This window comes from Remersonia thermophila, chromosome 3 (assembly GCF_042764415.1).
Source record: "Remersonia thermophila strain ATCC 22073 chromosome 3, whole genome shotgun sequence".
NCBI classification, from domain to species: Eukaryota; Fungi; Ascomycota; class Sordariomycetes; order Sordariales; family Chaetomiaceae; genus Remersonia; species Remersonia thermophila.
Genome location: NC_092219.1, coordinates 854,880 through 867,767, shown reverse-complemented (window position 1 = coordinate 867,767; position 12,888 = coordinate 854,880). Strand labels below are relative to the sequence as shown.

Here is a 12,888-nt window from a genome sequence, read left to right as displayed (position 1 = left end):
AACGCGTCCATCAAGGCAACCATGACAGCGAGGCGGCCCGCGCAAACCGTCGTCGATTCGAAACGCGGCGCGCTTAGAGCTTCTGCATGGCAACAATGTCGACGGACTGGACGTAGTCCTCGAACTCCTGGATCTCCTCGCTGAGCTCGTCGAGCGAGATCTTGTCGTCCTCGACGACCAGGTTGATCTGCAGCTTCCTGATGCCGAAGCCAACGGTCACGAGCTTGGACGCACCCCAGACGAGACCGTCCTTCTCGATGCTGCGGACGGACGACTCGAGGGCAGTCATGTCGGTCTCGTCGTCTGAAAGAGAGAAAAAGAGAGTCGGGTTAGCACCGAATCATCACTCTGCGCGGGGAGCAATCTCGGGCGGGGGCAACGGTTGTTCACATACCCCAGGGCTTGACATCCATGGTGACGACCGACTTGGCAACGACCTTGGGCTTGGCCTCCTTCTTCTTGCGGTACTCCTCGAGGCGCTGCTCGCGGATGCGGGCGGCCTCGGCGTCCTCCTCCTCGTCGTCGCTGCCGAAGAGGTCGACGTCCTCGTCGTCCTCGGCCTCGGCGGCGGGAGCCTCCTTGGTGTTGACCGTCACCTCGGTCGTCTCGGGGCCGTAGGCAGTGTACGGCTGGCTGGCATCGCCGGGCAGGGAGGCGAACTCATCCTCGTACGAGGCGATGTGCTTGTACCAGCGGGCGGCGTTGGGGTACTTCTCGGCATCCGGGGCGGCGCCGAGGGCCTTGAAGACGGCAACGTCGGCCTGGGAGGCGGAGTAGCTATCGAGGGGCATGGTCAGCGTTTTATTTTTTTTCCCAACGTTCGCGTCCAGAACGAGCAGGCAGCCAGTGCAAAACAACGCGCGGAGAGGCGCAAGAGGCAAGATCAGAGATGCACAGAGTGCTGGGTTGTGTAATCATGTGCAGGTCTTGAGGCTGCTCAGCAACACGGACCATAAGGGATCATCATCGAGGGCGAGAAATCGAGACTGAAGACGACAAGGCGACCATCTACCAAAGAAGAAAAAAAACCTACCCGTTGATGTAAGAACGGGTCTGGAGCCAGTTGTTGAGCACTGCAGGAGGGAGTCAGCAAAAAAAACAACTCTCTCTTTGTTGTCTCAAGGTGAAGGCGCACTCACCGGTCACGCCGGCATCAGCCTGGAGGTCGGTGAAGCCCATTTTGATCGATTGGTGGTTGGTGGACGCGAAGAGATCGACGAAGGTGCTGGGTGTAGGGAGGTGGTTTGGGAAACTGTTGATAGTGCTCGAGGGGGGAGGATGGCGGGGTTAAGAAAAAGATTTTGGTGGTGGAAAGGACAGGATGCCCCGCATTCCGTTGCTGTGGGCCCCTCTTCGCTCCCCCCGCCATTCTGCCTCAGGCCACCTGCCTAACGCGCATTGTCTGCTGCCGCCGGTATCAGGGTTAGATATGGGAGGGGCCTGGTTTATCTCTTGGTTCCATCAGTTACCCTGGCTTTTACGTTTACGTTTGCGGTAACCGTTTTCGGGCCATATCCATGAAAGCAGGGGCTCGTATGATACACCTACTTACACCGTATGTAGGAGAGGAGGGGGGGGGGGTTACCTTCATCAGTGGTAGGTCAGTACATCTTCGACAAAAGCCCAGTCCGCCAATATGGGATCCCTCCATGTTACCAGCGCTTCGTTGTCCTGAAATCGTGTCCAGCGCTGTACCCCACATCAACACCAACTCCTGGGATGGATATGGATGGATGAGCAATAGTTACACGATTCAACAGCCCCTCCACCCCCCAAACCCCGCCTTTTAGCCTCAACCCAAGGACTTCTTTCGCCCTCCCTCACTCCTCCTCGCCCGGTGCCTGGTCCTCAGCATCCAAGTCCGGCACCCAGCCCTTGGGCCGCTCACTCCCGCGAACAATGCGGTCGTACCCCAACCGCTCCACCTTCCTGACCGACTGCCGGGTCACTGCTAGCTTCTTCTCCCACTGGACCCGGTTGCCCGGCGGCACGGGCAGCATCTCAAAAAAGGTGCCCAGCTCGTGCATGTCGTGCAGGATGGTGCGCGGCGGCTCGTCCCCTGCTTCGTCAGCGCTCCCGTCGGACGCGCCGCCGGCGAGCGTGCCAGTGAGCGCCGTGGAAGTCGTGGCGAACCGCATCATCTCGCCTGTCAGGTCGAACACGCCGTAGATGTAGTCATCCAGGGTGAGCGCAACCGTGGGCGATTCTGTGGGCGATTCCGTGGGCGCCGGCGGCGCCGGCGGTGCGGACGTGTCGGCGCCCGCCGTGTCGCCCGCGTCGGCCATGACGGCGTCCTCCGGCGCCGCCCCGCGGCGGACGAGGTCGTCGACCAGCGAAGCCAGCTCGTCCGGCCCAAGCAGGGTCTGCGTCCGCAGGTAGTGGGAAAAGGTGAGGGCCTCGGCGAGCTCCTCGAGACACATCAGCGACCGGGCGTACCGGTAGCGGTTGATGCCCTGGATCTCGGGCGCCATTGCCGCCAGGAGCTTCGCAATCTCGGCCAGGCGGGAATCCACCTCGGCTTGGATGTTGCTGGGGAGCTCGCGCTCGATCTTGCGAACGCTGAGAAAGGCGATTAGCGAGTGTGAAAGGCTGGGCACCTGGGGCAGGCGGGTAGGCAAATGAGGGAGACGGCTCTTCCTACCGCTGCAATGAAAAGATGCTAGATGGGCCCTGGTTAGCCTTAAAGCCGGAGGCACGTCTTGGCCATTTGTCTCACATTTTCTTGCTCAGGGCCGTAACGTCCCGTGACGCCTTGACGAGGCGTTCCCGGCGGTCGTGGTGCGCATCAAGCTCATCTCGCAGGGCCTCAAACATGGGCGTGTATGCATTTTTGACCACCGGCTTCTGAGGACCCCTCGGCCCATCGCGCCGTTTGGCGTTGCCGCTCCAGTCCCGCTTCGTACCCGACATGTTTCCTTCTGTTTCCTTCACTTGGACAGGGCGATTTTGAGAGAGATGGGGCTGCGATGAATGCCCTGCGACTTGGTTTGCGCTTTGGTGCTGGTGGATGCTTGATGTCAGTCAGGGTTAGGAATGGATCTGGGAGTTGGCTTGACAGGGTTTGCATGTACGGTACAGGGGGTTCGTTACATAGTTACAAGTTATTAACCAACGCCCAAAAGCCCCTGGTCGTCGGGTTAGGGATGTGTGTTGCCGGGTTTTGGATATCTGTGCCTCATCTCAGCCAAAACAACCCTGGATCGCTTCACCCAACCACCAAGATCCCAGATGAGATTGACATCCTCCTCGCTGCATCCATGAGAGCATGAGGAACTCGGAGGTCCATAGCGTCAACGGTTGACACATTGGGGATGTACGATGTATCCAATCCCAAAGACAAGCAAGCAACAAACGCTGATGTTGGGCAACAGACAACCCGTACGCTGTTGTTAAGTGCTTCAGGGGCAAGAACTTGGGAAACTCGGCCCTCCGGGAAGTGAATTGGGGCCGACCAGTACGACCAATGGCCAACCCTTCATCTCCGGCCGGGGCTGCCTCGCCGGCCAAAGACACATCTCCTCCCGCATCCGCCATCACCACCTTCTTCCAGCGCCCTGCCCCCTTATACGTCTCCTCCGCCCTCCTGCGTCTCACCTTTCTCCTTTACGGCCTTTGGCAGGACGCCTACTCGCCCGTTAAGTACACCGACATCGACTACCTCGTCTTCACCGACGCCGCCCGCTTCGTCTCGCGCGGCGGCAGCCCCTACGACCGCGAGACGTACCGCTACACCCCGATCCTGGCCTGGCTGCTGCTGCCGACGGCCCAGGCCACGGGCTACGCCTTTCTCGACGCCGCTCTCTTCAGCTTCGGCAAGGTTCTCTTTGCCGCCGCCGATCTCATCGCGGGATGGCTGCTCGAGCGGGTTCTGGCGCGCTCCATGCCCGAGCCCGCGGCGAGGAAGTATGCCGCCATCTGGCTGCTGAACCCCATGGTCGCCACCATCAGCACCCGCGGCAGCTCCGAGGGCTTGCTGGGCGTGCTCGTTGCGGCCTTGCTCTCGGCCGTCCTGGCTCGCCGCGTCACCCTCGCCGCCCTGCTGCTCGGCTTTTCCGTCCACTTCAAGATCTACCCCTTCATCTACGCCCCGGCCATCGTCTGGTGGATGGATAGAGAGGCGATGGGTTCCTCCCGCAAGCAGCCGCCCAAGGGCGAGAAGGCTCCGTCTCAAACCTCGTGGATCTCCAGGGCAGTCGGCTTCGTCACTGCGGAGAGGCTCCAGCTCGGGATCCTCAGCCTCGCCACCTTCACGGCCCTCAACCTCATCATGTACGCCATGTAAGTAACCCGCCAACCACCCGATCCATGCATCTACTATGCCTTTCCCAGGCGTTCCTGATCCCAATGAACTTAACTACTCACACCCACTCCCTCCAGCTACGGCTTCCCCTTCCTCACCCACACCTACCTGCACCACGTCACCCGCATCGACCACCGCCACAACTTCAGCCCCTACAACACGCAGCTGTACCTCGCGTCCGCCGTGTCCGCCAATGCCATCGCCCTCGACCCAAGCAGCAGCAGTTTTGTCCCCTCCTCCCTACGCATCGAGTCGACCGCCTTCCTCCCGCAGCTGCTCCTGTCGTGCGTCCTGATCCCCCTCGCCGCGGCCAAGCGGGATCTGCCGGCCACCATGCTCGCGCAGACCTTTGCGTTTGTGACGTTCAACAAGGTTTGCACCAGCCAGGTATGTAGCGTATCTTTCTTCTTCATTTTAGTTCCGCGTCTGCTTGGCTCTCCCGGCCTCATCTCCGGAGCATCTACACACACACACACACATACACATACACACACACACACACATACACACACACACACACATACACACACACACACACATACACACACACACACACATACACACACACACACACACTTCAGATCCAAACGTCTACATGTCTACTCAGCAAGAGCCCGGCAATGCCCAGACCATCCATGCTAACACAAAGGCATCAAAAACAAAACAGTACTTCCTATGGTACCTCATCCTCCTTCCCCTCTACCTCCCACGCTCCTCCTTCCTGCGCCAGCCCAAGCTTGGCCTCACGGCCCTGGCCCTGTGGGTGCTCGCCCAGGCCTTGTGGCTGCAGCAAGGGTACGAGCTCGAGTTCCTCGGCCGCAGCGTGTTTCTGCCTGGGTTGTGGGGAGCGTCGTTGGTCTTCTTTGGGGTAAACTGCTGGCTCTTGGGTGTTATCATCACCGATGCCGGGAGCGGGGTCAAAGGTTAGGTGAGCAAGGGGCCATTGCCTCCCGCTCTGCTGTAATATCGACATGATGGTGGTGGGTGGTGTGATAGAGACGGGAACAGCACTCTGGAAAAAGCATCCGAGGAGCGAATGGGTATTGAGACAAGTTGTTCGAGCAAATGATTGTCCATTGCCATCTGGAACTCAGCAAGCCCCAACATAATTAGGTTCCCGCCTGGAGGGTAACAATAAAATCGTCCCCGAGAGCAAAGTTGCGTCGCCAAATGTCCTGCTCTTCCCGTCCCTCGATATTGACCCCCGGGACCGCCCGAATCACACTGCCCGGTTTCAGCCCGCGACTCCAGTCCCAAATATATAATAACCCCCGTTCAAACTCCGGTGTGACCATCCCGCCGCCTACCCATCTCCAGCAAGCAAAACAAACCAAGCAAAGCCTCTCACACCACCTATCCGCAGATGACAAGCAACATGTCGCAAACAATATCCTCCACGTTTTCCCCATTTCCCTTCCCAGGTTGCCGGCAGTGATCGCCTCCCTCAACGCCGCTGTGTATCATCATTATTAACCGCCCCGACCCGATCCCAATCATCAAGTCAAATCAACAACAACAATAACAAAAAAAAAAAAAAAAAAAAAAAAAGAAATATCAGAGCAAGAGCGTGTGGTGTTGGGGCGCGTCCTCTGGCAACGCTGACCATTCCTCCGGCCTGGTGTGCACCATAGGGTCCCGTAAACCCCAAAGACCGGGCTCACCGGCTGTGTCTTTTATGCCTTTTTCTCATGCCACTGCAGCAGGCGACATGGCGCCGTTACTGCCGCTTAACAAGGCGTAATTCGAAAGCTTGAGCGACTGTGACGCGGTGGGCGAGAACTCTGGCGTGAAAGTGATGCGCCCATCCTTGCGACACGCAACCTCCCCGCCAAACGAGTCGGACAGCTCTGCAAAGCGGGCCTGAGGCCGCGCAGCGTTCATCTCCGCGATGATGGCGTCGCTCCACACGCCCGTGACTCGTCCGTTGCGCAGCGTGAAGTGTGGGTTGAGCGGCGGGCATGGCGAGTCTGTGTTTGAGTGCGTTCTCTGTTAGCTGAGACCATGTCACAACAAGCAATCAAGGTGGGATAAGAACCGGGAAGACTGGAGGAAAAGTGGAAGGAGGCACGAGTCCAACATACCAAGATCCACGTAGCGTATCCTGAGGTACTCGATAGACGGGAGCTTCCCCAGGACTCGGATGCCCGCGATCACGAGTTCTTCAAAGGCGTTGATGAAATTCATGTCCGTGATGCCCGAGCCGGACTCGTTCCAGCTAGCCAACGGCCGGCAGCAGTTCTTGACGGTGAGGTCGACAGATTGCAGGCGCGCGGCGCGGGGGTCCCTCTGCCTGGCGGCGAGCTCAGCAAAGAAGTGCTTGCAGACGCGCCCCGTGTACGAGAAATGCTGCAGCGACGGCGACGCCGCCGCGGCGGCCAGGCGGCTGCAAAAGTGCAGCTTGCTCGATACCTTGTAAAAATACGAGGGGAAGGTCAGCTCGCGGCGGTAGTCGCCCTCGAGGCAGAGGTCAAGGCTGCTCAACGACATGGGCTTGAGCAGAATGTCGGCCATGGTGAGGTAGCTCTTGGACTTTGGCTTGCTGTACGAGCCGTGCCACTCGCGCAGGTTGGGGAGCGCCGACATGATGGCCTCGAAGTCCTCCTCGCCGCGGATGAGGTTCCACTGGCCCTTGCAGATCAGCCTCTGGACCGACTCGAGCTGAGGCATGATTCGCGGCCCCTGTTGGTCGCCCGAGCCTCGAATCCAGTTCCTCACCTTGGGGGCCTTCTTCCGCTCGCCGCCCTCCAGGGTCAAGACGCAGACGTTCGGGAGCGCCTCGGCGACGAAGTAGAAGGCCTCCTCAAGGGAGCAGTTGTCCACGGGAAGCACGTACGACGCCGTGCTCAGGCCGTCCGGGGTCACGGCGGGGAGGGTGTTGGCCGTGGACAGCGCCAGCGGCCGGTTCTTGGGGTGGAACACGGGGAACCACAGCTCAAGGTGTTTCACGTAGGATCGTAGGTGCGGGCGGACGGCGAAGTAGTCCAGAGCGCTCTGCAGCGACTCGACCGACGCCTTGAGCTTGACATGGCGATACAACCGCTCTTGTATCATGACCCTCCACGCCGGGCTGACCAAGGCCAGCTCCGACAGCTCTCTCCTCCGCGGATGGCGCAGCGCCGTGCCCCAACGGGTGATGGAGCTCTTGGAGGCTGCCGAAACGCGGAAGCCGAACAGGTGGTCGAGGATGCACTCGTGAATCTCGGCAGGTAAATAGCTGAGGCTCATGTTGGGACTCGGCTCGGCGGGCGCTGCTGGCGGCTGCCCCGTGGATTCCGGCATTCCCTCCATCAAGAGCTGGCCGGCGGGGCAGCTGATACAGCGCACTTCCGTGCTGCGCGGCTCAGGTTGAGGGAACGGAGTGCTGCTCGGTCGGGTCGGGGGTATAAAGTCTTGCGACATGGGGGGCTGGTTGAGCTGTGGGCTCGGCGGCGCCGGGGAAATCGGGCTGGATGGTGAGACACTGAGTTGCGACAGTCGGTCGGGCATGCAGGTGTAGATATCGGCATGAGCTGCCGACGGGCTCTTGTCGGCCCGCGAGCTTTGGGTATCAATCGCGCGAGACGCGGGGATGTTGCCGTCGGGGTCAATGGGTGATGCCTCTGCGATTCGCTCCATGTTGGGTTCCGATAAGGATGGGAGTATTGAATAATCTGGATTGATGCTCGTTCAACCGTTGGGCGCTTCTGCAACGACCATGGCAGAGCAGCCAGGCCCTATGAACCCGAAGGATTTTTGCTCCTTCGTTTTCCCCTGGTTTTTGGTGCTGGGGGGTGGATGTTGGAAGAAGGAAGATGATCGAATGAGGACCCCTGGTCGAATTGACGTTTCGGGACGATGGCGAATTGCTTGTGTGAGACGATCGACGTTGGTAGGGTGGTGTCACTGCTTGCTGCTGCTGGCGGTGTTGTCCAGCGCACGTAGTGGTTGGAGTGGAGCGCGTTGAGGGTTGTTCTGGGGATGTTTGAAGATGACGGACGGATGTGTCAAAAAGAGTGGGAAGAAATTCCTAGCGCCGGCTCTGGGCGTGGCATGTGCATGCAAGCGCGCCTGGTGCAGAATGGTCGCGTGGACTTTGAAGTGGACTGTGGATTCAACTTGCCCGGCCGGCGGACGCGGGGTTTCCCAATGCTGGGAGACGGCTCGGGTGTGATGGGGGCAAGAGAGGGGGGGGGGGGGGGGCGGGGGGCAGAGACTCCGCTTTCCCCCGATCAGGCGTTACTTCGCCCACTCTCCATCCAGGGTGGCTAGTACCTTTTTCAGCATGACTGGGACATTTTGCCTCTTGCGAAATTGCATCACTGGGTGGTCATTGCGCAACCATTCCATCAACCGCGGACCACCACCACCTATCATGATCACAAGCTCGTGTCATCTCGCTGAGGTGCAAGCCAACAAATGAAAACGCTAAAATCTCTTCCCATAATCAAAGGGTATCATGATGCTAAACATACAAAGCGCAATGGTATATATACTTTATACATGATTAAAACCGTGCCGAGGCCGAATCATCTCCCAGATTTCTTTATCTCCCGCAACACCGTCTGAGTGCATGCCGAGATTGATGAATGACGTCCAAGTCAGCAGGAAGATGCGCATCCCTGTCGCTACCTCCAACTATACCGCGTAGGCAATTCGACTGGCGTCATGGGCGGGTAGCTCGCGGGGTTGTACTCTGCCGCTGCGTAGGCTGCCGGCCCCTTGGCTGAGAGTTCGGCCCGGGGCTGGCCCATGATCTCGGCTCGCTCGGACGGGCTCTGGTCCATGATCTCGGCCTGCCCTGGCCAAGTCTGGGGTGTAGCCTCGGAGCGTTCGCTGCTGCAGGCGGTGGCATCCAGCTCCGCCTTCATCCATGGCATCCCGTCGCTTGTGTCCGAGTCACTCGAATGCTTGGCCGCGTTGGCCCGCCGGTTTCGGTGGAACAGCCAGACCGCGGCAACGGCCGAACCGCACACGACCGCCAGCCCTCCGATGGCCCCGCCCACGATAGCACCGATGTTGATCCCGGACTCGGTGGCGCTGGTCCCGCTGGATGGTTCGGCCTGCCCGGCCGTTTCGCCTGAGGCATCCGGCGCCTCGGTGATGAGTGAAGTTGGGTTCGTTGAGGACGACGAAGACGTGGTCGCAGGCAACGAAGTCGTCGCTGTGGCAGCGGATGATGATTTTTCGTTGTCAAACACTGTTTCGAACGTCTCCGTCGTGAAGCCTGCATAGTACATCTCGTCGATATCGCTCGCGCAGGCGTAGTGAGATACGAGAGATGCTTTCGGGATCTGAGTGAGAAACGCCGTCGAACAGAACGGTCTTAGCCGTTCCGTGCTGGATGGGTCAGTAACGCTGGCCGGCCGCCGAGGAATCAGACGTCAACAACATACCAAGTGATGCTCTTCACATCGGTCGCGGAGGGATTCCCACACCCCGTGCTGCAAAGGTATGTGTCGACACAATAGCCCACCATGTTACACATATCGGCCCGAGCAACTGTTGTAGGACACGGGGCCCAGACACCAGCACGCTCATAGACCCGGAAGTCCATCCCGAAGCCAGCTGTCCGCGGCCTTCGGGGGTCGCCGTTCAGCCATATCGTTTCGAACGCAGTGGTAACGAACATTGCGTTCATCTCACCGGGTACTCGACGCTCTAGGTCCCCGGCTTTTGTTGTCGTGTTCTGTGCGGGCTCGTGCCATCCTCCAAAGAGGGCTGCTCCGGTTGCCTGCCTGAAGCAGCCGGCGAACAGGAGCCAGGCGGAGCCGGAAAACATCGTTGACTTGGCCAAGGATCGATGTAAATCGGGTTGACGTTATCAAGGCGATCCTCCAAGAGCTCCTTTGGCAGCCTCAGGATAGATGAAGGCTTGGGGAAGCAGAGGGTAAAAAAGCAGAGGGAGGATCTCCGAGCGCCGTGCCTCCAGGATGTCATTCTGTTTATCATGGAGGCCCCAGACACTGCATGAGGATGTTCACAGTACGGGAGGCTCTGCCACGGCCCAATCATGCAGACATGGTGCCAACAGGACATGGCATGCCAGCATTAGTGTAGACATCACCCCTTTGGTCGCGGGCATCACTTAGAAACGTTGGCTACTATCTTCGGCAGCTGGCGGCACGGAGGGGGACGGGCTAAGGCGAGCCAATCGGTTGTCCGGACTCCCGAGCGTCGGCGCTTAACGCGGTGCATCCGGTACTGTGCCGAACACAGTACGGCGGCTAGTGCCTCCCCCTTGCCGATGCTTAGGAGGCAGACGGAGGGCCTGGCGTCGCATAAAAGCTGGCTGGCCTCCACGGAATTTGGATGTCGACGCGAGGCGTGCGGGCTGCGCCCGCAGGCATGGACGGATTTATTTCTCCTCAACACGGCCCAGCCCCCTAAACTCCTGCGATTGGGAGCTCCTGACAGCTTGAGTTGGGATCAAATGATTGTGCGCCGCTCACCTCTTCGATCATTCTCGAGATTTATAAACCCCCCCCTTGGTTTGTCGCCGGTCGCTTGGTCCTCACGCCAATACCCCCAACGCAGTTCGCGGAAGCGGCCGTCCATTACATGGCTTGTTTCGCTCCCTTCTCCTTGATGCTTGATTGATCACCGTCGTCCTCGTCTTCCCTGGACAACATCTCCTCGGGTTTTCTCTTTGAATATGTTGCGTTGAGACAGCGACGAACCCTCAGATTGAGGCGCAAGGGGACCGGTGCCTTTGCTGGTCCAACTCGAGATGCTCTGGCGGCGCATGGAACGATGGCGGGCTGTGTGGCTTGGAATTGATCTGCGCTCACGCACGATATGCAGGCGGGGGATGCACCTGGGCTGTGTTTCGATTTAAACCAGCAATGGCTCTGGCCTTGCCTCGCTGTTGGCCTGATGGAAAGTGTAGCCGCGAGGCTCGCTTGGCGTTGCTTGTCTAGGTCATGGCGCCCCTTTCCGACGAGGAGCTTCCCGGTTGTTTCGGCCCTGCGGGAAGAGTTGCAACCCACATCCAACGGCCTAAACGGTCTAGCGCGTGTACGCATACGAAATGCAGAACCTTGTTGAGTTTTGCATCTGCACACTGACGAAATGGATGACATGCCATTTTCCATACAGGAGAATGTCACTGAGAATTTCCGGCCGAGGGGAAAGTGGTCAAGGTCGCCAGAATTCGACCTTGGCCACCAGCTCTGCCTTGGGTGGCGAGTAGTGCCGGGGTGAGGGTAGCCGTTGGTGCTGTTTCAGATCGAAATTAAACTCCCCGAATGGCGGGTGGTTGAAACATCAGCAGGCGAACCCCACACTTCAACGCCAGGCCGTCAGCGATTTGGGGGAGGTCGCTAACAGGCTCCGTAGCCGATGCTTCTGTTTTGGTTGCTTCGTCAGCACCCTGAATACCGTCCAAGGCCCCTGCGGACGTACCACTTAGCATCTCACGAAGTCGGCATCGTATGAGTACGCTGACCAGATTGTTTCCAACCTCTTGGCTCTGTGCTGATGGACAGTACATGCCAATGCCATTTCCAGAAAAGATGGAACAGCTAGGTCTCTCTGCCCGGGGGGGGGGGGGGTTTCCATGTGCAATGTTTCTAGTTATTTTTATTTCTATGTCAGCCTGATGCGTGTGTAAACCTTGCGAAGTAGCGCTTTTCTGTTGGGATGAACATTGCCGAAGGACCTTAAGGAAGTCGGCTTCTTGAGCCAGCGATGAAGCTCGCGCGGCTAAGTCCGAGAGCAATATTCATGCTAAAACGTCTTGTGGCCAGTAACTACTGTGATCTTGTTTAAGAAACACCGACAGCATCTCTCCACGTTTCCACGGCGGCCTGTGCTAGTATCGCATAGCTCAGGTGCATAGCTCGGGTGCATCCTCTACCAATTGATACCGTCCGCAGGGCGTACGGAGTACGGTTCAGGTCATTGTCTAAGATATTGAGACCCAGTCTTGTTCAGAAACCCCTCAGCGGGACAGGATAGTCTTGTAATTTTTCTCATTCTGCTTCCTAATAACTTGGAAGTCAGTCTACAAGTACGCCAACTCTTCGATGACTTACCGTCACCCATGCCAACAGGGAACGCTATCTGCCTTGCCATGTCATCCTATCCATTAGTCTACTTTCGTCCCATCCATGGCTGGCAGTAAGGCCAAGTCTGTCCGCACGAGGCGCCGACAAGTCTCATGCCCCACATGAGGCTGCAATCCCTGACTTTTAGAGCCTCAGACCACGCCGCTGTCTCAGCTGCGGCAAACGTCCATTGGACCGTGTGCCTTCCCCAGGCCGATGAACAAGAACCGAAATCTGATTGAGAGGGGCTTCAGCGCATCCTTGACCATCGAGCAATCCTCCAATCGCGGCGGGCAGACGCGCTTGACGGAGGTGGAACAATTTCCGCCGGCCTGTGCACGTCCCAATACATAGTTATCTGATTCGGCCACGACATGAGATCCTTCTCGGGTTCGGTATCCAGAGCCGCTGTGGCGGCGGTTCAGGACATACACAGCACACACCCCCTCTGCCTGTCTAGCTGATACAATCATCAATGCAATATACTCACCCCAAGATGTAGGGACCTTTGTTGTTTGCCCCCGCCCCGTGCAACCAGAGCCGGCTGGACAACAGCAGCCCGGG

General features: G+C 58.6%; 5 protein-coding genes across 5 annotated transcripts; 1 reads left to right on the top strand and 4 right to left on the bottom strand.

Moving 5' to 3' along the window:
• Positions 1 to 73: 73 nt before the first annotated feature.
• VTJ83DRAFT_3057 (uncharacterized protein) lies at positions 74 to 1,179 on the bottom strand (the record flags this gene model as incomplete). The annotated part of the gene is made up of 4 exons (XM_071009396.1): positions 74 to 303; positions 395 to 777; positions 1,034 to 1,073; positions 1,140 to 1,179. 4 exons carry the CDS (start codon positions 1,177 to 1,179, stop codon positions 74 to 76), a joined length of 693 nt encoding a protein of 230 aa, XP_070866938.1.
• Positions 1,180 to 1,820: 641 nt separating this feature from the next.
• VTJ83DRAFT_3056 (uncharacterized protein) lies at positions 1,821 to 2,910 on the bottom strand (the record flags this gene model as incomplete). The annotated part of the gene is made up of 3 exons (XM_071009395.1): positions 1,821 to 2,559; positions 2,642 to 2,659; positions 2,717 to 2,910. The coding sequence occupies 3 exons, from the start codon at positions 2,908 to 2,910 to the stop codon at positions 1,821 to 1,823; spliced, it is 951 nt and encodes a 316-aa protein (XP_070866937.1).
• A 553-nt stretch (positions 2,911 to 3,463) lies between these two features.
• Positions 3,464 to 5,228, top strand: VTJ83DRAFT_3055 (uncharacterized protein; the record flags this gene model as incomplete). Its single annotated transcript, XM_071009394.1, has 3 exons — positions 3,464 to 4,278; positions 4,378 to 4,687; positions 4,968 to 5,228. The coding sequence occupies 3 exons, from the start codon at positions 3,464 to 3,466 to the stop codon at positions 5,226 to 5,228; spliced, it is 1,386 nt and encodes a 461-aa protein (XP_070866936.1).
• A 758-nt stretch (positions 5,229 to 5,986) lies between these two features.
• VTJ83DRAFT_3054 (uncharacterized protein) lies at positions 5,987 to 7,915 on the bottom strand (the record flags this gene model as incomplete). The annotated part of the gene is made up of 2 exons (XM_071009393.1): positions 5,987 to 6,267; positions 6,382 to 7,915. 2 exons carry the CDS (start codon positions 7,913 to 7,915, stop codon positions 5,987 to 5,989), a joined length of 1,815 nt encoding a protein of 604 aa, XP_070866935.1.
• A 989-nt stretch (positions 7,916 to 8,904) lies between these two features.
• On the bottom strand, positions 8,905 to 10,058 carry VTJ83DRAFT_3053 (uncharacterized protein; the record flags this gene model as incomplete). Its single annotated transcript, XM_071009392.1, has 2 exons — positions 8,905 to 9,616; positions 9,673 to 10,058. 2 exons carry the CDS (start codon positions 10,056 to 10,058, stop codon positions 8,905 to 8,907), a joined length of 1,098 nt encoding a protein of 365 aa, XP_070866934.1.
• Positions 10,059 to 12,888: the final 2,830 nt, after the last annotated feature.